Source organism: Rhopalosiphum maidis, chromosome 4 (assembly GCF_003676215.2).
Source record: "Rhopalosiphum maidis isolate BTI-1 chromosome 4, ASM367621v3, whole genome shotgun sequence".
NCBI classification, from domain to species: domain Eukaryota; kingdom Metazoa; phylum Arthropoda; class Insecta; order Hemiptera; family Aphididae; genus Rhopalosiphum; species Rhopalosiphum maidis.
The window spans coordinates 16,486,930-16,514,839 of record NC_040880.1 but is presented as its reverse complement, the minus strand read 5'-3'; the positions used below and the strand labels follow the sequence as shown (position 1 = coordinate 16,514,839).

General features: G+C 33.2%; 1 protein-coding gene across 1 annotated transcript; it reads left to right on the top strand.

The window, feature by feature from the left end:
- Positions 1-570: 570 nt before the first annotated feature.
- LOC113560435 (runt-related transcription factor 1-like) lies at positions 571-19,956 on the top strand. Its single transcript, XM_026966302.1, has 6 exons — positions 571-1,504; positions 5,315-5,778; positions 9,412-9,525; positions 14,481-14,618; positions 16,655-16,876; positions 19,049-19,956. The coding sequence occupies exons 2-6, from the start codon at positions 5,373-5,375 to the stop codon at positions 19,648-19,650; spliced, it is 1,482 nt and encodes a 493-aa protein (XP_026822103.1). The 5' UTR covers positions 571-1,504; positions 5,315-5,372; the 3' UTR covers positions 19,651-19,956.
- The last annotated feature ends 7,954 nt before the right edge of the window (positions 19,957-27,910 follow it).

Sequence of the window (27,910 nt, the reverse complement as noted above, 5' to 3'; positions counted from 1 at the left end):
GCTGTTGCCGCTGCTGCTGCTGCACACACGAGGAGGCGGGCACAAAGACAATGGCGTCGAGAGTATATACAATAATTAGACTGTACGCGACGCACACGCACGCCGACAGATAAGTCCACGGCGGAGGGGCGGGTGGTCGTCGATGAGGGGAGGTGTTGGCGGGGAGTGGTGGAAGGGGTTGGCTGCGGTGCGAAACGACGGGAGTTTGCGTCGTCGTTAGTCTTGGCTGTTCCGGTGGCGGCGGTGCCGTGTGTAAACGGAGCGGAGACGGACCGCCGCCGCCACGGGGATGGACTTTGGTTTCGATCTTGGTGCGGCGGCGACGGCGGTGGCGGCTCGGCGCGCCGCCGGTGTGCGTCTTTGCGGCCGCGCACGCCAAAGGTGTAACCCTTGCACACACCCCCTTCGTCGGCGCCGCTACCCCTTACACAGTAGTCGACCACCGCCGCCACCGCCACCGCCGTCGCCGTCGCCTTTCGCCCGTCCGAGTGAGTGCGTGCGTGTGCGGTGCCCATGTGGGCGCGTCCCGCCGCTACCGACTCGTCGCGCCGCGCTCTCCGGGCGAAAACCCCCGAATATTGCGGTCAAACGCGCACGCACTCGGGTCGCGCGCTCCGCCGCTTCACATATACCGCGACTGCGACGCGTTGCATATACCGGTTACCGGAGCTCCGGCGCCGCGCCGCCGCCGTTTAATCGCGCTCGCTCGCTCACACACACACATACACCCACGTACACATCCACACACACGCGCGCGCGAGCGTGTACGGCGTATGTACTGTAAACGCATTTATAGTTGCGGTACCGCGTTTGTATAGTGCGCGCGGCGACGTCGTTAGGTAGTGTAGTCGCGCCGACGGTCGGGTTTGTACCGTCGTCCTCGCCGACGATAATAGACATAATAATATTATTGTTATTATTCCTATTAAAATACTTCCGTTATTAACAATATATAAACACATAGATACCCGCCGACGAGAAACGCGGTCGTCAACACGTGGCTTTTTTTTCCGTTAAGCATAATATTTTATCGCCTTTATTACCGCCGTCCGATCATCGCAGTGCGTTTCGTAAATAATTCAACGTAAAATACACGCGCGGGCACAGCGACCACCACGACCGACGACGGACGAGCGATTCACGAGCGCGGCGGTGTCGAGGGATCGCGGACGGAAGGAAGCGAAAAAAAAGAGCGGGAAACGCGGTCGTAAAAGTATAATAAAAAAAAAAAAAAAAAAAAAAACACTACACTACACTACGACCACGGAAGGTGCACCGCCACTGCCACCGCCACCGCTACCGCTGCCACCGCTGCCGCCCGTCACTCGCCAGCGCTGTCGAAAGTTTGTTTGTATTTTTTTTTCGTTTCGTTTTTTTTTTCGACGGCGCGTCCGTGTTTTTTCCCCTCTACTACCCGTCGGCCGACTGACGGCCTTGAACTGTTCCGCGATCTACCGCCGCCACGTTTTTAAATCACCCCGTTGTTGACGGCGACGTGACAAAGGTCAGTAATACAATAATATTATGTTACCTTCGCATCATTTTAATACTAACGTTATTATTATTATTATAATATAATATTGTCGCAGTCGCGTATTGCGTGATTGATACTCTTGCGGTGTTTGGAAATAATATTTAATCATACTTAACGTGTTTTGCATATTGAAGTGTGAGTTTTAGAGTTGTGTTTTTTTCTGGTTATTTTTTACCTAAGCTTAGATTTTTAACTGTGTTTTTTCATTCGAATCGTAGTTTTTATTCTTTTTTATTCTATAGTATATATTATTATCGTATAAGTATGTATCCATAATTATTCAAATTTAACGAAAATATTCCGTTATATTCCACTTCCACATACTCGTCATTATATATTATTTATCGGTGAAATGTTTTAGTTTTTTACTCCTTAATGATGAAAACACACCTATACATCCTATACTATTAATCTTATCGAAATAAACATACTAATTTAGAATTCGTCTATTCCATTTTACAACTCTTTATTGTGCTATAATTAAATTATACATTGCATTACACGTATTTACTTTTGATTAAAATACATATATACCATATTATATTTATAATTTTAAGTTTTTGTAGTAGAACAATAGGTATAATTATTTTAATCGTTCTTCAATACGTCCTACTAAATACTATTATAATTTACTTAATATTTTTAATAAGTACGTTCAAATATTATATAATTATCTAAGATTTCAAACCATAGAAGTTAAGTTTAATACAAATTAGGAATAGGTACATGATTCGTGTGGCATTAATTATCATTATACTTAATAAGTACTGTAGCCATTGTCCATTGGGTACTTATAAGTTTTCACTCTTAGGGAAAAATATATTTGCTACCTTATGATAAATAATATTATTTCAAGCTCTTTACGTGATCTTTGCTTATCGTGTATAAATATCTCATTACACAATGAGTAATATTAACTATAATCGATACTTATATAAAGTGAAAATTATCAACAAAAAGTAATTATTAAAGCCAATAGTTATATACTTATGTAAATAATATTACCGTCTCCAATTCAATATTTTATGTTAATCGTGCAATATTTTGTCGTGTGTTTAATACTATTTTTAGTTTATACTATTATCGCTAAATTTATTTAAGTGAAAAGAACATCTATGATAGTAGTCCATTAGTATGTGGTAGTGTTATTTTTATTGTAAATTACAAAATTGAAAAGTTTTAAATTGTTGCAAAATTTTAAGAATTATTGTCTATAACTAGGTATATACAATTATTGTACCATATTATTATACATGATTATTCTGTTGAATTTCCATTAATTATAATATAGGTAGAAAAACCGTAATATTATGACTTTGGTTAATTTAGATTTTTATTGAAAATTAGACATTTTATTATTAACCATTTTCTGATTTTCATATCTATATAAATGTATGTGTTTACTATGGATATTAGTATAATACTAGTATTTATATGTTTCATAATGAATTTATTATAACTGAGTTATAAAAAAAAAATGCAATTGGTTTTACACAGTTAGCTTAGTGTACATTGTGTCTTAGCTTAGTTAATTAGTTAAGTAAAATTCGATTAGTAGTTATAATATATTATATTATACTAAATTAATTAATAAAAAATATAAAATAAAATAAATTGTTAAATTATAGTTTTTTTGAAAATTATTTACATACTATGTACATCAATAATACTATACATTTACAATCGTCTTCTACACAAACTGCATAGATGTTATATTATAGACATGCATTAAAAATAATTAAAATATACCTACTTGTATCATTGCGAAGGAGTATCAAGAACGTAACTATCAACGCCATTTGTTTAACGCGATTTCGGAATTTCTGTGTAATATATTATTATATCGCAATGATGTCTTCACGATATTGTAGATATTTTACTGAGGGTGTAAACACTTATTGCTTCTCCATTCAACCAGACTTAAACTTTAAAGCGGAAGTACAGCGATGTGACGTGTCTTAAGTATTTCACACCAGTTATACACCTTGCACGTAGAACGTTTATCGCCACCCTTTAATTCTATATTCTCGTCAACCCCTTTGATGGATTAAAGGGGATTTGAAGATGTAAGCATGGAGAAAAATGAATCTCATTCAGTATAAAGCTCTCGTTAGTCGTTACTTATAGATGTCACAGTCTTGATTAATCATATTATATTCATACCTACTTTATTACGAATTGTATTTTACACTTTGTGATCAAAAAACTATTAATACAACACATTTATTTATACACACACATACACGCTATAATAAAATATATAAATGATTTATTTCAATAAAACCATATATATACAATGTATTTTATACATAGATACAAGATATACGTCAAATTTAAAACTGTGTTTTATAAAAACAGTATATATGTTAAAATAGTTTTTACATATGCATATTTCTATAGAATATGGTTCTTTATTATTGCATACAATATTTTTTAATAAAGTACCATATTACTATAAATCTGGTTTGTTAAACATACTTTATCTTATGAAACTTTTCTTATCGTAAATTATTATATTGTTATATTTGCCATCGTTTAGGTTATAATGAGGTGAGGAATGTGATAAAGATGAAATATGTGATATTACATTTTATTGTACAGATAATATGTATCAAATCCTACGAGTATATAAGTACCAAATACCAATTGAAATTTGTAAGCATATTATTGTTGATAAGAAAAATGTATCAATGTATACAATATGTATTGTATATTATATAAGATAGTAAAATTGCAGTTTAAATCATTGTACATAAATGTAGTTTTTACTACTAACATTTTTAGTGTTATAAATATTTAAAATATAAATTGAAATAAAAAAAAATTAAAAATGTTTTACTATGGATTCGTTATAGTTTTATTGGTATAAGTGAGTCGATAATTATTTTTATTACCTATAAAACAAACATTGTATATATTTTTAAGTAAAGAATCGCATATTTTGTCCTTTTTCTATGTACAAATTTCAATGACGTTTGAGTTATTGACTTAACCAAACAAGTTAATGTATTATATTTATATGCATATTATTAGTATATAGTTTGATAACAATTTAATTGTTATGATTTTGTATTGGTAACTTATGAAGTAAGTTTACGGAGTACTTACTAGTTTACTTTACAAAGTGGGAATGGCTTACAAACACAAATTCAAAATATTTTAAAATACACTTTTGTATATAATTGCATGGTATAAAAAAAAATACAAAATATAACTCAGTTGGTTTCTTGCAGTATAATACTAACACTATAACCTATATACAATAGTTGATTACAGTAGGTATATATACATATATCTGCTACAATTACGATACAAGGGGATTTCGGGGGTTCAAACTAATTCTATAAACGTTTAGAATGAGTTTTAGATTTTGCATTATGCAGTCCATATGGCACCAAAATATAATATTCTACAATGTATTGCAGTCGTCGGCCTTAGACAATATTTGTCACGGCCAAATTGCGGCTCTCTTCATCGACGTATGCGGCTCTCGGTCTTATTTATAAAAACCAACATTTTAATTTTTTTTGCATACATTAATAAAATGTTTTTATTATTATTTCGCAATTTGATATGTTTATCGGATGTTAGCTATCTTTATTACTTTTGTGGTATAACAGTACAGATTAGATAATTTGGCTCTTGTTATAATTGCATCAATATGTGTGGCTCGCGTACTTAGTCATGTTGGCCATCCCCGTCATATTGTATTATATTGTAAAATATACGTAATACCGCCATAATAACGTATTATTATCATTGTTTCATGCCATTTTTCAGAGCCTGATCCGTTACGTATTTATCGAGTGCGACGACCGCGGAAGACCGCCGTGGCGGGATGGTGGTCAAGGGTGCCCAGATGACCGGCGGCGGGGGCGGTGCCGCCGCGCCCGGTTCAGGGGCCGCCGACGACGGCCTGTCGGACGCGTACGCCAAGATGACCGCCGACATACTGGCCGAACGGTCGCTGGGCGATTTCCTGTCCGAACACCCCGGCGAGCTGGTGCGCACCGGCAGCCCGTTCCTGGTGTGCACCATACTGCCCACGCACTGGCGATCCAACAAGACGCTGCCGGTGGCGTTCAAGGTGGTTGCGCTCGGCGAGGTGCCGGACGGCACGGCCGTGACCATACGAGCGGGCAACGACGAGAACTTTTGCGCAGAGCTGCGCAACTGCACCGCCCTCATGAAGAACCAGGTGGCCAAGTTCAACGATTTGCGGTTCGTTGGCAGGAGCGGAAGAGGTCAGTGTGCAGAACCCGTCATAATATTAATATATAAACACTAAACAGTACACGCGTATTGTATGTGAGGCGTTTCCACGGGTCACTGCATGCGAACCGCGAACTGTGTTTCTTGATTTAGAACTTAAATTTTTGGATGACTACTAATCGAATATCAGTTTTTTTTTTTAACTTATCCCATACCTATTACCTACCGCCAATAATACCGTGTAGTTGAGTCAAATTCACTGGGATCGTGCATTCGCCGTTGTTATTACGCGTTTCACGATGAGAAGCAAAGGTGCCTCAGACGGAAAGTCCCGTTTGTAACAATTTTATGAAACTACGACCCGTTCGAAGTAAATTTTGTGACTGAAAGTTTATTTTCAAATGTCGTCACAAAGTGTATGAAAACGTTTGCAGATTCCCTATTCTCGGGTCAGGAATTAAGACTGACGAACAGTATTGGGGCTTGGTAAAAAATCTATTTATTCAATTTTATTTTATGGTCATTGATGCTAATTACTCATAAATTATTATTATATACTTAACTGTACATTATTGTGTATTGTTAAATATTATTTTCATAGTTATGTCGTGCTTTATTATTTTTGCCGATTATTTATTAGATTAATTTCAAAATTGTATGCCCTCTCTCTAATAGATGCATATTTTATGAAATGGATAAAGAACTAAAAAATATTTGAAAATTCTAAGCTGTGTAAATGTACTATAATGATTTATAGAATTTGTTCATAATTTATTTTGATTAAAATATTCCATTAACTTGTTTCAAATGGATTCCAAAATAAGTTGTATTTTAATCGTTCAATATTAATGTTAGGGATTTGCCAACAATTCGCTTTACTCTATAATACGATAATTTTGTATCTGTAACGTAAACTGTAATGTAACTATAATAGTTCAACTGGTTTTTACTGGTTACGAGTATAACATTATTTAGATTCTAAATCTGTGGTTAGAATTATGTTATTGAATTTCTATTAAAAACAAAAATAGGATCGAAGACCTCAAATTCTGTTGAACATGGAAACAAAGAAAATATTTTGGAGTTTTGTAGTCAAAAAATACACAAACACGTAGAAAATATATCGCCACAATTAAAAGTTCGATCACTTACAAATTTACAAATATTTTTTTACCATCTTTTAGTAGCTGTTGATCTAGAAAATCGGAAATCCTATGAAGTTTCTTTATAGATCCCTTTAGGTATTTTTAACATTTTACCGATACCCTGACATTAGGTGGTCTACATAAAGGAAAACATATAGTACCTAATTATTAAGAATTCTCGTTGATTGCAGAAATCAAATCTGCTAACAGATAGCATAACTTTTCACTTACCTTGAAATAATAAGTGTTTATGCTGATACAGAATTTATAAATACTCTCAATAATAATAAATATAGCTTCCCGTAGTATTTTAGTAGTCGATATGTTTCATTATTTTGGGTCTTACATTTTTCATTTTCGAAAGGTAATAATATTACTTGCTTAGCTGTCCAAAATGTTTAACTTTAAATTTTGTAAAAATATGGGCACATTATTGTTTTCACAAGACAACACTATAAAGTATTTTAAAAAGCATATTTTACGTACCTAACTATAGTTGTAGTAGAAGGTAAAAAAATATAATAAATTTTTAACTTTTAAGTATAGTATCCCGTACTTTAAACTAGGTATATAGAAAAGGCTTGTGTCATTAAGGTTAAATGAGACACAATATAAGAAAATAAATTGGTTTTAAAATATTTCAAAACTGTCAACGAACACGAATTTCTTTAATATATATATTTAGAAATATAAAACGATATGACTTTTTGTCAAAAAATCACAACCACATCAATGGACAATAATAAGTGTCGCCTTCAATTAAAATGTAATAATAAAATAAACCGTAAAAAATAAGAGTGGTAACACGATTTATACACGTTTATATTGTATAACCACGGGTTGTCGCAACACGATTTTCCGCTCAATTATAATAATTACGTGTGTGCACGAATTGCCGTCGGGTCATTTGTACACATGTTTAATATACATGTGTGTATATAAAGTACGACTGCAGTTATTATCGCATAAATGTCGCGTTTTTCCAACGCAATTTATCATTCCCCCTCATTATGTTTTTCCGACAAATTAACACGACGATGACAACCGCCTCTCTCAATGCGGTATTTTTATATTTTCACTACAAGTGATATATTATGTGAGCGGAACGATGTAAATAGGCACTCGTGCTGTGGAAAAATAAAGAGAGAAAATAATGTAAACACACGCCGTCATCAGTCGTCTCCGTCCGTTATACACGAACCTACAAAAACACGCGCGCGCAATCACACACATACACACACACACATGTGTAATACTTACTATAATACTTACTTTAATGGATTGGACGTCAGGTCAATCCGCCGCGATTTCCCCTCATCGGGACACAGACCTTTTCTCGTTGTATACCCTTTATCTGTAAGTTTACATTGGATGGGACGGAGATCCCCTTTTGATAATTATAATTGTGTGTACAGAGTGATTAACCTAGCATGTTCACTTCACTGTTTCCTTTAATAATGAATTTATTCAAATCCTGATTTTTTTTTTGAAATTTTTAAATATTCTTTAACACAATATTTTCAAATTCATAAGATTTATATTACTTAAGAAGTATTCTGTAGTGATATAATTTTATGTTTTTCAAATATGTACTTTAGTCCTATCTCTTCTACCTTTTTTTTTTCGCAAATTGTTTAGTGGATAATTGTTTATAAATTATAAATACCTATTCATAGATATCAAATATTAATTACTAAAATCACTATAGCCCCATATCTTTAAATCCATTAACATGAACCTATTATCCTTAGTATACAAAGTTATATGATTCATAAAGCCTCGTTCGAATTTTGATTTTAATACGATAAAATGTTTGGAACAATTATTTAATAAATAATTTATAGTAGAAAAGGGAGATTTTAAAAGTAAAAAAAAAAAAAAAATTATTATAAAACAAAAATATCTTTGGATTTGAAAATATGATATTAATAGGTATATATTTAAACATGTAAAATATCAGATATGTATACACGTTGAATCATTCTGTTTATAAGTTAGACCATTTCTCGTATATTATGTACTGTATGTGTCAGTCCTGCAATACGTAATCGGAGGGTTGACCGTCGAGGACACGGCCGTCATTGTTATATAATACCTATGTCAGTAGAATACAAGTTTTTATGACAATTAATTACTATATTAAATTATAACCACACAAATGCTGGTTTTTAAAATGTGGATTTGGCTTATTAGGTCACCGATATTTCAATTTTATAACATATAGTGGTGTCCAGAATGTATTTGTTTAGTACCGGTTACGACGGTAATACGTCGTGATACTTTTAGTTAGACCTATTTTCAGCAACTATGTTAAATATCGAAACATGGTAACATCGCAAATACCGTAAAAATCAGTCCTCGGTGAATTGAATATCTGCTATTAAAATAATATGGAACGCAAAAGAGCGTGTGGCAGGTGGTTTAATGGGTGTTTGCAACAATTTGTTAATATTGTTGCGACGTTAAAAATTACATTTCATGAAATGTTTGTTATAATATTAGTTTTTGTTTGCGTTACAGGCAAGAGTTTTACGTTGACCATAACTGTGAGCTGTTCGCCCCCACAAGTTACCACTTACAATAAAGCCATAAAAGTCACCGTGGACGGACCTAGGGAACCACGTTCCAAAACACGTAAGTGCATAATAAATAATAGCACTATCTTTTATTTTATTCAAAACTATTATTGTTTGAAATATTTATTGTTATCGATTAATATAATGCGGTGAATTATTATTGTATTGCAAGCTTACATGGGGTAAATGTAAATCAGCTATAAAGATATTGTATTATATTTAATTTATTATTGACTATAATGATTTTAATTTTTTTTTTTTTTTTTAATGAAAATTTAAAAAATAACAATTAGCGAATAGACTCATTATTATTAGTTATTACAAAGAATACAATAGATACTTATGTCCTAAATTATCAATAAATTAAACTAATAACTCTTGACATAATACATGAATTTACGAGGTTTTAAATATTGTTTTCCTATAAAATGAAAATATATTTTTATTTTTATCTATCTGCTATTAAATGAATCATATTGTTTAATTATATGTTTAATTTTGGTAAAATTTTTGTCCTTATCTTTTTGTTTATCATCTAAATTGTTTTATTTGTTTCATCATTAGTAATGCTAGTTTATATAGGTAGTTAAAATGTATATATTAATACGAATACTATTATAATATTAGCTGTCACGGATATCAGCTACCATTGAGTTTTACAATTATCGCGTGGACCCAGCTTAATATGAGATAAAGAGATCAGCGATTAGATCTATTGACTATTATTAATATATAACAATATACATACTACTTTAATATTTAAAGTATAGTTGAACTGCTATATGTGCATTGTAGTAGATTAACTATTCATTTTTTTTTATAAATATGAACAGCAGTATGCCAGTATTATATTTTTTTAAATTTTTAACAAACGGTTTAGTTATATCAATATTTATCTGAATTATAACACTTGGTCTGTAATTAACTAACTTAAAATTACCACAGTATACGTTAAAATAAAAACTTATCAAGATAAAATTTAATTCAAAAATTAAGTAATTAGTAACCTTATAAATTAATTTTGGTTTTTAATTTTAAATGCTCAGTATTCATAAATTATAGTACCTATTATAGCAATCCGAAATCATTATAATGATAAAATTAAGTTAAAAAAACATGTAATATTTAACATAATATTTGAATTCGTCGATCAGTTTGAAGACCTGAAAATTAATCAATTTTTGTATTGAAAATGTATGTTATTTTGTATTACTTATACAATAACACGATTTAATAGTATAATAGTATTTTATAATAACAAGTGTCTGTTAACTTCGTCGTCATTTGAGTAATAATATTTAAGATTCGGTTAAAACATAATAGTTAAAATAAGTATTATTGTTTTTTTTCATTCAATTGTATATATTTATAGTATACCATACGGGCCTTTGCATATATCTGAGTGATATGATATAATAGCTAATTTATAGCCAGGAGCACTAACCATGTCAAAATATCGTTGAATATTTAATACATTAATACTGCAACTAATTCTAACCATAAATTGGTTCATTTGGAATAGAATTTTTTAATTTTTCAGGACAACCAATTTGAAAAGTGAGCCAAATTATCATACTTTGAATTTTAAATGCGCAAATGTTTACCTCACGCGATCTAAATTAATATGCCACTGCAATACGCCACAATAATAACTATGGTAATAATAATAATAATAATACGCTCTCGGGAGTGTCTTTATGCCAGTTTCCAAACAAACGACGCGACCGGAATGGGTTTCGGGCGTTTTTGAGGTCGAACTTGTGTTTTTTACGAGGGGTGCAGGCCGTCACCCGCCGCCGACGTTCTTTACGACGGCCAGTCCCTTTTGCCTACGTTCCGCCAACAATACACTGCGTACATCATGAAAGGCATTTTCGACGTGGTTTGTTTATAAGCACGCCGCGGTATCTTTAAACGACACGCCGGTGTTTCAAAAAGAAACGCTAAAATAAAATGAATCCTGTTTACGAATATGCATACATATATATGTATATATACCATATTATTATTATTATTATCATATTATTTTTATGTATTATGTGTCGGCGGCGTCTTCTCTGTCGGCGTTCGGACGGTATAAACACTTTGCACTCGCGTATTATATATAGGGCACCATAAAAGCCGGTCGTCCGGCTTGCAGCCACGAGAGAACAATATTATATATATGGGGTGATAAATTTAACGTAAGACACTCTTCATTTTGAAAAACACTAATGCTTTTGAAAATATTTACCCCGTATAATTTTAAGTCGTTACAAAACAACATTTTTGGAAAAATTTATATTTTCACTATTTTTTAAGTCATTTGTTTTTTTGAATATCAACATACATTTTAAATTTAATATGAATAAGCAGAATACTATTCAGTGTATTTTGATCTTTAAAAATTAAATTTCGGACAAATAGTTTATTAGTTATAAATATTTTAAGTTTTGACGAGCGCCGAGCGGAGTAGTAGACCGACATTTCGCGAAGTAGCTTTTATAAACTATAAAATACTTATCTAAAATTTGATTTTTATATTTCGAAGTACTCCAAAAATATTAATTTGCTTTGGAATAAGGAATTAAAAATGCCATGTATTGTCAATGAAAAAACTAAACAAGAAAGTAGGCTAAATATATTTAATATAAAATATATGTTTTTTAATGTTTTTTTTAAAATTATATAAAAAAAATCAGTAGTTTTTAAAATAATGAATGTCTAACGTCAAATGGATCACCCGGTATTTGTGTATATGCATAAGACCACGTGTATAAAGTGATGTATATGCGTGTATGTATAAACCCAAACGATCCGGACAAATCACGAGTCTGTGAACTTTAGACGTTCACGCCGCGTTTAATGACTTTGGAAACTGATCGCCTTGACGATTCGCCATCATTTGTTATCCCGCTGGGGAAGGACGTCGGCGGCGGTGGTACGCAGGACAATGTGTGGGATAACCACACACGTGCCCGGCCGTTGCAGCTGTTGTACAGGTCCCCATTAATTGCCGTTTCCACTTTAGACGCTCGTGAGTTATGTAGAGGACGCCTAGATCCATATATATATATATGTATGTGTAACACAGTTTCAACTTTTTCCAAAGGCATTATCCCGGAAAATCGAATCGGAAAACTCAAGCATAAGAACGCATTATTATTTCATCTAATACTACGCAAGCTATTTTTACAGCATGTCAAACCGTCACATGGTACAATTTTTTCGTGAAATCTGAATTTAAAATTAATTAAATATTAATTTTATTCGGATATAGTGCCTATTGTTAATCGGTTATATATTAATATACAACTACATATTGTTATAGATTATAACCATTAATTATTAAATATATGCAATTTTTATATTTAAAATTTAACTTTAAATTTCACCAGTCATAGATAATATTATAAATTAAAATTGTGAATACATTCTATGCACCATAAATTATCTAAAGAAAAAAGCATATGTTGATGTGATTTTTTTTCATTATTTTAAAAGTATCAAAAATGATGTAAAAGGTTGGATTTAAATTTTAAACTGCCTTGGAAGTTGGAAGTAAACTGAAAATATTAATTGTTATATACTTTATGACTTGTGATAATAAGAATATAACCAATAATCAATAACAATTGCCTTTATTAAAAAAAAAGAAATAGTATTTGTATTTTTAGACTATCATAAAGATATACAGTCAATAATAATATTTTTTTAAATTTAATTTTAACCATGTTTCTATGAAAATGTCCCAATTTAAATATATTAACATATATTTTTATATATTCTTCTTTCTCCTTACAACCCTTCTCCCCCCCCCCAAAAAAAAAAAAATATATTAACCAATTTAAATATGCTACCATTAAAAACATCTGTTATGTGATTAATTGAAGCAAATGTTATTTCTCTAAAACGTAAGCACTGCTCCACTCAAGATTAAAAATTGGCTTCGAAACATATTAGGTAATAAAATATCGATTATTATCGAGTAATTTATAACAACCAGATAATACACCTGAAAACATACATTTATGCATGATTACCTAATTCGTTTTAAATTAGTAATGTAATACTTTGTGGTTTAAAATATTAAATAAATATGGAAAAGAGTAAACGAATATTTTTTATAGGTACCTACCTATATTAGGACCAGATTATATGAATATATTATATATTTATATATTGTGGCGTAATCCTAAACCACGCGGTCACTGACTCGTTCTCTGATAAAATCCTTCTTGGTGACTGCCGGTCACGTAAATTTATTTTATCTTTGTGATGCGTCTTTTTCGGCTATTGTATATTTTCAATATTCTCTTAACAGCAAAAATGTTTAGTACATGTAAAACGCATAGTGGAATATTTTAAAAGAATAAATACGTATCACATTAGTCATTCAGTACTGTCGTACCATGATAACATAATAATATATTTTTATATGAAGATAAGACGATTACGGTTTTTAATTTTAAATATTAGTTTTAGGAAATGTGCATATTATATAATATGCTCATATAAACACATTCAATGTGTTTCATATAACAAAATATAATTTTATGTACAGAAATCATGTTGTGTAATTAAAAATAACGTGAACTTTAATATAAAAATATACACGTATATGAGGTTTAGATACGGTTATGGTATATCTTTATAAATCTGCCATATATATTAGTGTATAAAACACAGCAATATAACATGCAAATTATTTTCCCTATCTCTTGTTTCCCGTGAAAACGACCGTTTTAAGCTGTTTGATAATTTAATTAATAATAATATAAAGAAAAGTAAAACTATAATTATAAATTATTACTGCTGGCCTTTGATGGTGTTTTAAACGCATGAATAAACCGAAGTCAAGTAAAATTATATGCACGAAATTGTTATGTATAATATTATGACTATAAATATTATTAAATTACACTCTAATTAAACCGGCGCGGCGTCTGTTATAATAAAGAAATAAACATCGAATTCCAATGGCTTGTATAATATGATAATTTTTATTTTTTTATTTTTTATTTTCACTTCTAGGGCAACAGCAACAGTTCCATGCCTTTGCGTTTGGCCAAAGACCGTTTTTATCGACGCACTTCGCTAATCCATTGGATCCACTGCACAGGACTGCCGATCCACTTGCTTTCCGCATGCCAGCCATGGCAAATTGTCAAAGTGAGTTCGTACTAGTAATACTATAATCATTATGCCATAAAAACGGTAATCCGTATTTTTATATTTTATTTTTAGGGGAGTTTATTTAAAACTCACTAATAACTGCAGGTACAATAACAGGGGTGGTGCGTGTATCTGTGCACGAGGGTCAATTCCCATGGGTATATAATGTTCTTTTGAAACGATAACAAACGACTACAAAATAAAATAATATCATATTACTCGTGGATGTATCTTTTCGATCTTTTTCAAGTATCAACGCATTTAGTTTAAATAATAATATCTGCTTCGATTACATAAGCCCCCGACATACCTAATGATAGTGTAGTAATAGTTACTACAATATAGCGGCGTCTATTAAATGCATTGTTGCGTTATAAATTACAACACGGTTTTTCGTGGCCAAAAGATACAAAACCAATGGTTTTAATAACAATAATAAGACGCATAACGCCCTAATATTGCTATTGTTTTCAATAATGTGTTATAATTACAGGAAATGTACATATTTTCATTTTCATGATAATATTGATACTTGCTGCTGTTGTGTATAATATACTTAATAACGATTATTTACTGTAGTGAGATTTTGTAATAAAGATTTAGGTAAGTAATAATTTTATAAACCGATTGATTTCGCACCAAAATATTCTCCCAGTTTCTTTTGTAAAACCAACTACGGTCGTGATATTAGTAATAATGTGAAAACGATAAAACAAAATATATCCTTTTAAGACGAAAAATGTGTTTTGTTCGAAGTCATGTGTCCAAAGTCCTTCTATATGACTCGGTTATCTGGAACGTGTACATTCTACATTATATTCAAACGCATGTGTAAGTCGTAAATCGTACCTCCAGTTCATTACCATCACGCGCGATGTCGAAATACTCGAAATACGCGTATTGTCTGTACGTTTGATGAACCGTGTACCACCTAGTTAGGGCACCAATAATAATTATGATTTACGAGTAGCAACGAATACGATTTACGAAAAAAATGTGATCTGTTGGGTTTAGATTATATTTGCGTGATACATCGGTTAAACGGTGTAGTCGTATATTTGCGATGGTTTTTTTTCGTACACCGCACACGACAACAATGACATACCGACGAAAAAACGATATAATATAACATCCCGTGTAATATACACACATAGTACATAGCACGATGAAAAATGAAAAAAGTATTACTACATTTCGGTCGTTTAACTAACGCGGAACGGATGGTTAACGATGATAACAATAATTATTATCGTCGCATTTGCTTACCTACAGAGGCGATTCACCACCGCAGGACGTATGTATTATATATTTATTATTATTTCGTCCGAATGGTGGCCAACACGCGGTCGGGTATATTCTATTATATAGTGTCATGTATATGCGTATATCATAATACTTAGCCGTGTACGCGACATCATCAATTCATGCGCGCACAATCCATTCGGTCCCGAGTCGCGGTTAATGATCGCGAAACGGATTCGGACATCATGTGGCTCGGTGTATCACGGTGTCAAGGCCTAAACGATTTTAGTACCGTCCCGGACAAGCGTGTGTTATACATTTATATACACAAACACACACACGCACACACACACATTTATATATATTAAGTATTATTTCGTACTGTAGCGATAATCTTATTTCTCGGTTCATTCATCATCTCGTTCACGCACGCGGATCGACTCGGGTGCGGTGTAGTAGGCAATGGTCGTCCGATTATGTGCTTAATGTGTTGATGGGTGGAGTAGGGTGAAGGTTTTGTGTTTGTGACAGAGGCGTAGTACACATATCAATATATCACAGTTTTAATGATCAATAGCTTAACGATATAGCATCAATGACGATAGATACCTACAACTGTAATATAGTGTATTGTATACAATAATAATAATAATAATAATAATAATAATAATAGTTATTATTGGATATAAAAACACGAAGCCTGTATAGTACAATATAATAATGATAAATGAATAACGATGACCACAAATAGAGTTTAATATTTTACATCGATTTTGTGGTTGTGTTCACAGACATGGGCCAGTTCGCGCCCCATCACTCATGGGGATACTCTCATTCGACAGCGTACTCGACTTGGCCCGGCGGAGGCGGATGTACAAACTTCACGCCGCCTGCGCTCGCCACCGGCTTCACCGGCACCGTTGCCGCGTCCGAACTTCACACCTCCCTGTCGGCGGGACATCAACATGACTTGTTCACGACGTGCACGGTCAATGCGCAGACAACAGCCGCCGGTAAGTACATACTGAGTTATCTTAATATTATGCTGACACACGAAACTGTTCTAAAATAGTCGACGTATTACGTCACCCTGGCCCTCCTAATCTGAATATTGCATTATTTTTTATCAAAATGTGTATTTCTCAGATATTTCTATGAATTTCGTGATTTGCAATCAATAATTCCCGATCTGCTTGATTACTAACGACTAACGAGAAAGTCTAATATGTAGTAACGTGTACTAAAATGTATAGTCTTAGTATGTGGCTAGAGTAACGTCACCTCACGTCCCACTGTCTAAAATTTACTTTGCATTATTAGTTATAATTCTATAATCTAATATATGAAGATTAAAGGTGTATATTGGCACTCACGACGATTTTACATAAATTAATTTCGGAATGCGCGTATAATATTTCGTGTGCCATTTTTAGGTCAAGGTTTCAATGATGAAAAAACGTTGTTTGAATCCCCGACCTGATCTAATTTTTTTGGCTAACGTCCATTAAAGATTTAATTCATCCCAAAATATCTCTCAATCCAAAATTTCAGATAAATCCGTGGTCAATCCGTTATTGTTTTCTAGCGTGGGCACAATAATTGGATGTTATCGTTTTGTAACTCTATTCGTACAATCGAATCTATAAACATCCAATAATGCAGTTAAGGATATACTAGTTAATACAATTTAAATTTGAACTAGTTAATAGTTAATGTCAGTGTCAAAATTATAAAACTATTAGATAATATAAGTAGCAGATAATAAAACAATTCTTAAAGTTTACAGATTCTGTTTTAATTATTATTTTAGTCACTTAATACGATTGTGCAATTTTCATATTTTTTAAAATAGTATCTAATTATTAGTTATTACCTATTTTGTTTAATATTTATCTTACTTAATTCACTGTAACGGTTAGACAATTATACGTATTTGTGTCCATAAAATTATTAAATCAGAAATTATTATTCAAGTACATTTATTTTTATTTAAAGTTATCCGTAAATACAAAAATAACTAATAAACACAATTTAAAATTTAAGCACCCGTTTACTTACTTTGATCTTAACTGTTATATACCATATTATTTTGTAAAAGCTTAATTATTAGAATTGTTTAGTTAAGTTCTGTTACTATATTGATGAGATAATAATTAACCATAGCCATAATTGATTTAAAAAGTATGAAATTAAATTTTTTAAGTAGGCCTAGCACCTGCTAAAATCGTTTCACGTTCTTGTCACAAATCCTTTTAATCTCAAAACTGTATCCCGAAATCCCGTATACGTGACGAGATATAATACAGTAAAACCTCTATTAATACACACCTCTCAAAAGTGGATACATTCCCAATAGTGAATACTATTTAATTTCTTGGCAAAATGTATGTATAGGCACAATAAGGGTTATAAACTCTAAATAGCGGACACTTTTAATAGTGGACAAGTACACTAAAAACCGATTTTAAAATTATAAATTACCTTTCATCAACATACGTAATACATAATATTATACTATCAAAAATGTTAAGTAATAAAAAATTATATAATTATTACTTATTTTTCATACATTTTGTTCATATTTCTTTGTATTATTATCGTAATGGTTTTCCCATTTAATAAATTATAATTTATAACATATTCAATTTGGCGAAATATTATATAATCAAGCCAATAAAATAGTTTGAATAAAAAATAATTTAAAAATAAAAAAGATACGGTTGAGTTATAAGTTTGAAAACTGTTAAGACATTGAGAATAATATTAGAAAAACATTCAACTGAAAAAAAATCAGTGGTTTTTAAATCAAATATAAATACGTACCTAGTTTATAACTCACTATATTCACCTGTTTTTTAATAAAATATAAGTACATCTTATAATAAATAATAATAATATCTAAATTTTTATAAACTATAATAAATTCATACGTTATATAGGTAAAATCGATGCCGGTTTTATGATATGTACTTATGTGTGCACACATAGTTTAATAGTTTATGATACTTATCCCCGGAGTGGACATTTTTTTGATTTCCTACGACTGTCCTCTGTATCATAATGGTTTCACTGTTCAATAATATTATACTATCGTATAAGCGCTTAATCAATGCAATGGCAATAGATAACCAAACTAAGAGCGCGTCGCGTATTATGTGTTTTTTGTTTCCTGTACGAACACGCAGTGATGCCACCGTTTGCGGACACGACCGGCACGACCGTCAACGGTACGAGCGACCTGGAGCACCAGCTGCTGCTGTCGTCGTCGACGTCCAACTGCCACCAGCAACACGACCGGTCCGGGTTCCCGACGGTCAGGGGATATCAGCAACAGCAGTCGGCCGTCAACGACCTGGCGATGCAGCCGCCACCGGCGCCGGATCTGCACCCGTCCACGTCGTCGGGTCCCCGGTCGACCGACTCGTCGGCGCCCGACTCACCGACAGGGCCCGTCGGGTCCACGGACGACATGATGGCCATCGGACACGCGCACGGTTACGACCAGCTGGGCGGCGGCGGTTACCACGGCGGCGGCGGCGGCGGTCACCCGACCACCGGCATGCAGATACCGGCGTCGCTGCAACTCTACTCGCAGCTGTACCACGCGTCCGCGGCCGGAAACATGACCACCAGACACCATCACCATCATCACCATTACCACCAACCCGGCGACGACGGTGGCGGTGGCGGTGACGACGATCATCTGCAGGTCGCCGGCGCCACCCAGAGGCCGACCCAACAGGCCGTGGCCGCGGCCGACCACTCGGCTGTCTGGAGACCTTACTGAGTGGATATGGCGACACGACGATCGGCCGCGGATCCGCTTAGCCTATGTTATATAATATAATGTATGCCCTCCTGAACTATAATTTTGATTACGATGTATTTGATATAATAATATATTATAATGCGTATTATGATGTCACAGACGAAACTGTTTAGATTAAAAATTACTAAAATTACTACTCGTAATGTTATAGTACGTACATAAGATAATAATAATTATTGTACACGATTATTAAGACTATATTCCTAGATCAATAGATCATGTTTGTATTATTATTATTATTATTATTATTATTACTATTATTACTATTACTATTACACCTAATATGCTTATAGGCATGTATAATACGATGTACCTATATATTATAAACCTTGTGATTCGAGTAATTTAATAACAATATGTATAAAATATACGATGACGTGCAATATTAAAAACGATGTTCTAATAATATTTATAACCATACAGGTGATCCTGTACGGCGTTGCTTTTACGATAAAAATCGAATAACGCCGTGTTTAAATGTAAACTATACGCGTATCTTAAATATCGACGTCAAAACAATCTCGCGGTGGTACGAAAGCAGTAAGTTACAGTCTCTATCTGTCATAGTCTCAGATGTACATCGATTACGGATCGGTCGGTCAGTCGGTTTGGGCTTGTTCTTTTAGAGTTCAGACAACAACCGGATACATTAAATCTGCAGCAGTGACCTCCGCGTCAATCACAGGTGTCGCCATTAAAATAACCGATGCGATTTACAACTCCTTTTATAAACAGTCCAGCGGCTGTTTTTTCGTTACACAAAACACGCGTCTAATAAAATTAAAGATTCGGTTTCGACGAGCGCCTCGAGACTTGACTGTATACAGATCACACGCATTTCCTTTTATTAATATGTACGATATTCTCGTACGACCTGGCACGCGGCTGGTACGATATTAACATAATATATTATACAGCAGGTATATATTGTATGTGTTGTCACGACTTTTGACGGTGTGCTGCATCAGTCTCGAGTTCTATCATCTCTCATCAGCCCGCGAACGGTTCGCAGTCTCTCGGCAGATGAATATTATAACGTCGCGCGACGGAGATGAGCGAAAACGGATGATGACGAGGAGGAGGAGGAGAGATACCGAGTGAGAGGCAGTGAGGCGGAGATGACAGACGGACGGAGGCGGAAAGAGCCGCCGCCGCCGCCGCCGCCGCGTGTATACTACGTATAATAATAATAATAATAATAATAATAATATAGTTCTCGCACATCGAAAACCGCCGACCGGCGCGCAAATGAACTTTCGGCCGCCGTATAATAAGACGGTCCTGCAGCGAGCGAGGACGCGGACCCGGCCGCCTCTAGATTCCGCAGTCATGTATTATTCATTACGGTGGGCCGCCACACGCGCCCCGCGCCTCACATATTATACTACGCGTGTGCACTGCGCTAGAAGATTCTTCCGTCTGTCGTAAGCAACCGACAGCGGCGGCGGCAACTCCTCCGAGCCGCCGCTTGGGAATATATACGCGCACGCACACACACACACACACACACATATATATATATATATATACGTATAGACGCGGACACGAGGAGTTATGACGAACGGAATTCATTATCTTACTTGCGGCGGCGGCGAAGGAATTCATAACTCCCGCGACTTTCCCCGCGAGACCAATTGGCGGCGCGGGCCGTACACGTACGCGCGTCGTATTGTTGTTATATTATTATTGTATAATATATACGTACACGTATAATAATATTAAGCGCGCGATGCCCTTTTGTTTTAATTCGAAAGTCTCATCTCGTATTCACCAGCCGCCGCCGCCGACCGGAAACCGTTAATTATAATATCCCTCGCTCGACCGGCGCAACTCGCGGGCTTAACCCGTTGAACTATTCGCGGGCTATACCGCGCGTTACATAATACCATACGTTATTATTAATTCGGTCTAAGGCCCAAAATAAATCGCAAAAACATGCGAACATTATTACTCGAAGATATCTGAAACCTCTAGCAGTGAATTATAGTTTTTATTATTGTTTTTCGACCGTACATAATAGATGATATACCTAATCAGTAGGGGAAGCGAAGAAAAACTAAGATACGAGTGTGCGATATATCGCGGGCGGTGATCGCGTTTGCAGATTCGCGCGCTCTCAAACTCGTCGATGGCCAATCTCTAATCAAATTAACTGACGCTCTACATCAACAATCAATCATGCATGATAATATCAGGTAAGACGGTGTACGCTTGTCGAGCGACGTTCGTTGCTTTTACGCCTCGTTGTTTACATACACTACATATTATATAGTTATTTTTTTAAATTTATTTATTTTATGTATCCGCGCCTCGGGGGCATCAGTTATGGTATGATATGACGGCTGTATACGATATACGAGTTATACGACAAGAGTGTACAGTTTAAAATTAAAAAAAAAAACAAAAAAAAAACAGCAAGGTAAAAATAACATTAAAATAATCAATACAGGATATGAAACACATTATCCCATTGTATAATTTTATATTTTAAGCCATAGATACAAAAAAAATCTAAATTATATCAGAGACCCGATCCTATAACAATATATACTATGTCGTTGCGTACGAAAATCGAGTTACCAGTTCTATGCGTACTTGGGAATCATTTGAGTTTTTTTTCGTTTTACCCGTATAATGGTATTTAAGTGACAATTGTTTTGAAGTACTCGTGAAATAAAGTATAATGTGTTATATAGCATAATGATTTTTTTTTTAACACAGAAACGGTTGATATTAAGCACGACTTTGAATTTCGTTCAAGTTCACAACAGCGATTAACTTTCGAATAGTATGTGAACGTGAACGCATGAACTCATTCTCTCCAAACACGACGAATGTGCGCGGTACATATTACATAGTATTGTATATTGCATCGTCTCTATGCGCATACAATATATAACCCCTACGCTAGTTTACGATTTATGCATATTATTAGGTACGATCCCTGTAGAAAACTTTCGTTTTACGCAATATTATACGCCCTCGAAAATACCGCACGCCGGAAACAGCGTAAAAACCACTTCGAGAACATATTATCACGCGAGTGTATTATATAACGTATGTGTATGGGACTTCTTTTGTAAACCTACCTAATATAATATGTGAAATATACGCTTTTAAGTAAGTTTTCTGCTAATCTTCCACCCCCACACCGGATGTTCGGTCGTAGTACGTGAACGTATATTATAAATGTTCAGATCTGTCGGAGGTAAGTAAATTGTTACCGGAGTTTTATACATAATAATATATACATAGTGTATAGTTGAACTTACGCGTGTGCACGAAAATAATGGACTACGAAAAGTCATGATGATATAGGTGTAATAGGTACATGTATAGTATAGATTTAAACGATGCATGATTATAATTTATAACTATTACGCCATGCATGGTAATCGTTGACTACCAAAACTGGGCAAAAAATATCGAATGGAATATCTTTCAGGCCACGCAAAACAACTTATTGAAAAAAAGTTTTATTTTTACTTGATTTTCCAACGAATTTGGAGACCACGGGTCACAAATTGAAAGATTCGAGGACTGTGTATCTGACGCATAATCGGGGCTACAATTATTATACCGTATATCGAGGTACTTTATTCGATAATAACTTTAAATTAAGTCGCTCTATTTATGACACAATAATTTGTGTCTGGAAAATAACGGGCATCATATTAGTATAGAAAAATATTATTACTATTGTCTATTATAATACTATCTAATCACTCCATCGGCGCTTCACGACTGCTCAATTATAATAGTTTATAGGTAGATATCCTAGATATATTTATGGATTACGCAATAAATAAGAACTTTATTTTCAAATTTTAATATTATAGTACAGTGAATGTGCTAAACGATTAACCTGAAATTTTTCAACAAGAAATTATAATATTTAATTATATATAATTGTATTTCAAATATGTAAAATTTAAATCCAAAGTTTCGTTATTATAAAATATTTAAATTTTTTGAATATAATATTATTGATTTTTTTTTTTTTTTTTGGTATATTAACTGTAGATTTTTATAAATACCTAACCTATATAATACTTGTATTTCTTTTTTGATATTAAAAATGATACGAAATACGGAGTCTTTAAACAATATTATTCGTTTAATAATGCATAGTTAATTAAAAGTAGATTTTGTTAAATTAGATAGGTATAGTTAATAAAATAAACTTATAAGCATAAAAAGGAGTATATTTATACATTTTAAAAGGTATATCTGACTTGTGTAGCACAAATGCACCATTGTTGTGTATTTTTGCTTTTTTAAACTTGGTACAAACAGAAATCAATTGCGCAAAAGTGTAATCACTATATGAATAAACAAGTCCGGATTAAAGTTCCATTAAATCCTGGGACATCAAACACTTAGCAAGCCCTTTTAAGTAGATACTCAAACTTCAAAACAATTTGTAATTACTATTTTTGTGGTTGTAATTTTCTACCATTTAAAGATATATAAAAAAAAAAAGACAGTAAGACATAAAAATAAAATCAACATAATCATACATTACAAGAATACTATAACCACTACAGCCACTAAATTAACACATTGTGCTTTAAGCGATTTACATTATTGTAAAATATTGTTAATTATCGTCAGTAATAAAATCTAATATCAATGCGTAATTAAAATTATTCATGTTACATGTTTATACCATTTGTACTACTTGTTCACGAACCTGTTTTCATTAGTTTATGAACTTAACATATTGTTATCAAAAACAAATTTGCCGATATAACTGTAGATACTTTCAATTTTCCCCATGTTTATAATTTATAATACTATATTAATCCTACACACGGTATAATCATTTATTGTAGTATAAAATGTTATCTTGTATCTATAGATATATAGATCTAAAGTCATGAATTTCTAATATTTTGACTCTATTTAAATGTTTCAATTATTTTTAGTTTTTTTTTTTTTTTATAAATATCTTTAAAAAAAATTTATTTGGCCAAAAAACTTGAAAATATAATATAAGATTCCTGATAAGATTTTTTTAAAAACTATTTATAAAATATTAAAGAATTGTGGACAATATCGTTTTGTAGCGGTTCATAACTAAAAATGCTAATCACAAGGTTCTTTATAATTAGTTCATATTGTAACATTTGTAACTAAAAATCTATATATTATTACCATGATATTCTAAGTCAAAATTATGACAAAATTAAATATTTAAGTAATGTGAATAACGATCTTGGTGATTTTTGTAATTTAACAGATACCTAGGTAATTGCAATTTATAACGTATATAATTATAATTCATTCATACAGTGACATTTTCAAATGAAATTAAAATCACATAACATAGTTATCTACTTCTCAATGACGATGTATTCTGAAAAGGCAAGTCTAGTTTTTAAATTCACAAAATACTCCTAGCCACTCAAAATCAAAATTACACGAAGTAGCCAGCCATATATATTTCAGGTAGCCTAATAAAAATTAAATTTTACAAAATGTTTTTTTACGAATACAATGTAATACTCGTGAATATGCAAGCTGAATTTTGAAACTTACACAATCATCTATCCTTGTCAAATTACGTACATTTAAAAATACACGGAAATGGCCAGCAACAAGTCGCATTAGCACTCCTTACGTAAATGACATCATTGGTGGTAACATATATTATAATACACAAACATATACAGCTATTATAATAAATAATTATGGTTCAATGGTGTTCTTATACCTACCTTGAAGTTCTAAATTAATTTTTTTTTTTATTTATTTATTAATTTTTTTGTTTCAACAAATGTTTTGTTTTTACAAGGTTATTAACAAAAATTAATTTTAATATTTTATAAAATACGTAGTGTGATAATTAATAGATATAACAAATTCAACAAAAATATTAATAGTTTTATGAAATTGCAATAATCAAAAATACTGTAATTTTGCTTATGATAAATAACATAGAAAATACTGAGAAACTATAATGCCGGATCATGTGAACAAAACTAAAACTTTAATGATTCAAAAGTGAGTCTTTGGTTTCTTGCGTCCATGATTTAGTGGTCCACAATCATTAAATTTTATTGAACCATTAAATTAATCAATTTTATATGCGATAGCCAATAGCCTAGTATGAGCTTATAATATATAAATAATTAAATACAAATAAATTCAATGTTTAGTATAGCAAGTAGGTATGGTTAAAAATAAATTTATGATTATTAACAAATATGCATTCATTTATCATATTACTCTTTATAATTATTATTAAAATTATGATATATTATGATAATATTATAATAAGTTCAAAAACCGTTTAACTTAAACTGGAAATTATTTCAATATAATATTATGATTTTAGCCGTATTATAAAAAGTAGATTACACTGTTAAGATTAAAATTCTAATTTTTATAACACATAATAACTTTATATTTATCATAAAAATGATCCTTAGTTTTTGATTTTTATATATTTATTGATTATCTATTAATTATTATGATTTGTATAATCCCTAAACATTCAATAAATTATAAAATTTCCAAACAATTACATATTATAGGTTTATTATAGTTTTTGTTTCAAATCAATAATTATAAAGGTATAGTTATGACATATATTAATAATACAATGATATAAATTCATCAATTTATCAGTGTTAAAATTCGTCGGAAAAATAACATCGAAAGTGGTGGCATATATAATATCGCAGCTCTATCTGACGGAAAAGGGTGCACTTTTATACAGTTTTTACCGCCCTTCTGTCGTTTCTTTATCGAGCTCACTAAAGAAAACCGTGCCCTCCGTTTTTCTTAGAGTTTTCTTACCCGCTTTTTCTCCACCCTCTTTTACGACGCGGAAAAAGTTAAACTCGAATGCCTTTCACGAGATGTCGCTGATATTTCCAAAAACACAGGGAAAAAATATATAAAAAAAAAAAAAAAAAACCATCATTGTCTTTGCACGCTCAAGATACAATATAATATGTGTATGGGCTACGTCACATCGTAAACGTAATATAATCCATAAATAATAGCCTATAATTATAATAAAAAACTGTTATTTTAGAAAACATTTTTTGATTTTTAGGTACCTAACATAGATGGGCGGAGCCAGAGAACTACTATACTATCCAAATGAATTATTTAAATGTCACAGTGCCGTACAGTTTATCTTAAAAATATGAGAGTAGGTAGCGTATTATCATATGCCAGCATAATAATATATGTATTTTATATATTATTTATTTATTTTTATTTAATCTTTCAAAATAATAAAGGGCCCCGCTGAACAGATTCGTGATTGCAGTATCTATATACAAACGTCTGAGCTGAGTACATCGTATTACTGAATGGAAAAAACTAGACGAGCTTTAATATAATTAAATACAGGTAAATACATAATCTATAATTTAAAAATTGATCTAAAATTATCATGGATTTCTAAAATAAAATGTGCGTGAAATCTGCAACTTGTTGAAGTAGTCATTTTCGTGGACACGATTCAAAGTCTTTGTACGGTATAGACGATAAAATTCTGAAAGAAGTCTGTTGAGTATACAAACGTCCCGGCAAATGAAAGAGAAGCTTGCGAGTGCGTCTTGGGAACAACGGCGTTATTATCAATTCAATAATATCGAGTGTCAAAAATCACGTTCTACCGATTTATTTGAATCATTTTTAATCGTCCGCGGATATGATAACGGCCGTTTTAAAAAAAGAGCCCCGCAACACAAGCGTTATAAGCGCACCGCGCGACCTGTACCGTTAGAATAAATACCTAACCTGTAGGTGCGGTACAATAAGTATATACCCACACAGTAGTTTCCGTGTATATTATACAACACGTTGCATCAAACGCGCGCAACGGCGACGACAATGATTGGCGTGGAGATTTCATATTTTTTTTTTTTGACACGTATGTGGAGCGTGTACACTGTTAATATCGCGTGGCGACGAGAACGCGGAGAGGAGAAACGCGCGTAGCCAGCAGAAGTGATTCGCGTTTCTCGTGCAGCCCGCTGCGGACGATCGTACATCGCGTCACGACGGCCGCAGGGCGACGGTCTGTACATTTGATCGGGTTGCGGGGGGGGGGGGGCGCGACCCTCGGCCGACCGCGACCGATAACACGTCAACGTCCCGAGGTGGTAATACGCGCGCGCGTATGTGCAGATATCACGCGTTGTATTGTCACGACGCATCGCGTGTAAGTACACAATTGTGCGGCACCTGCACGGCG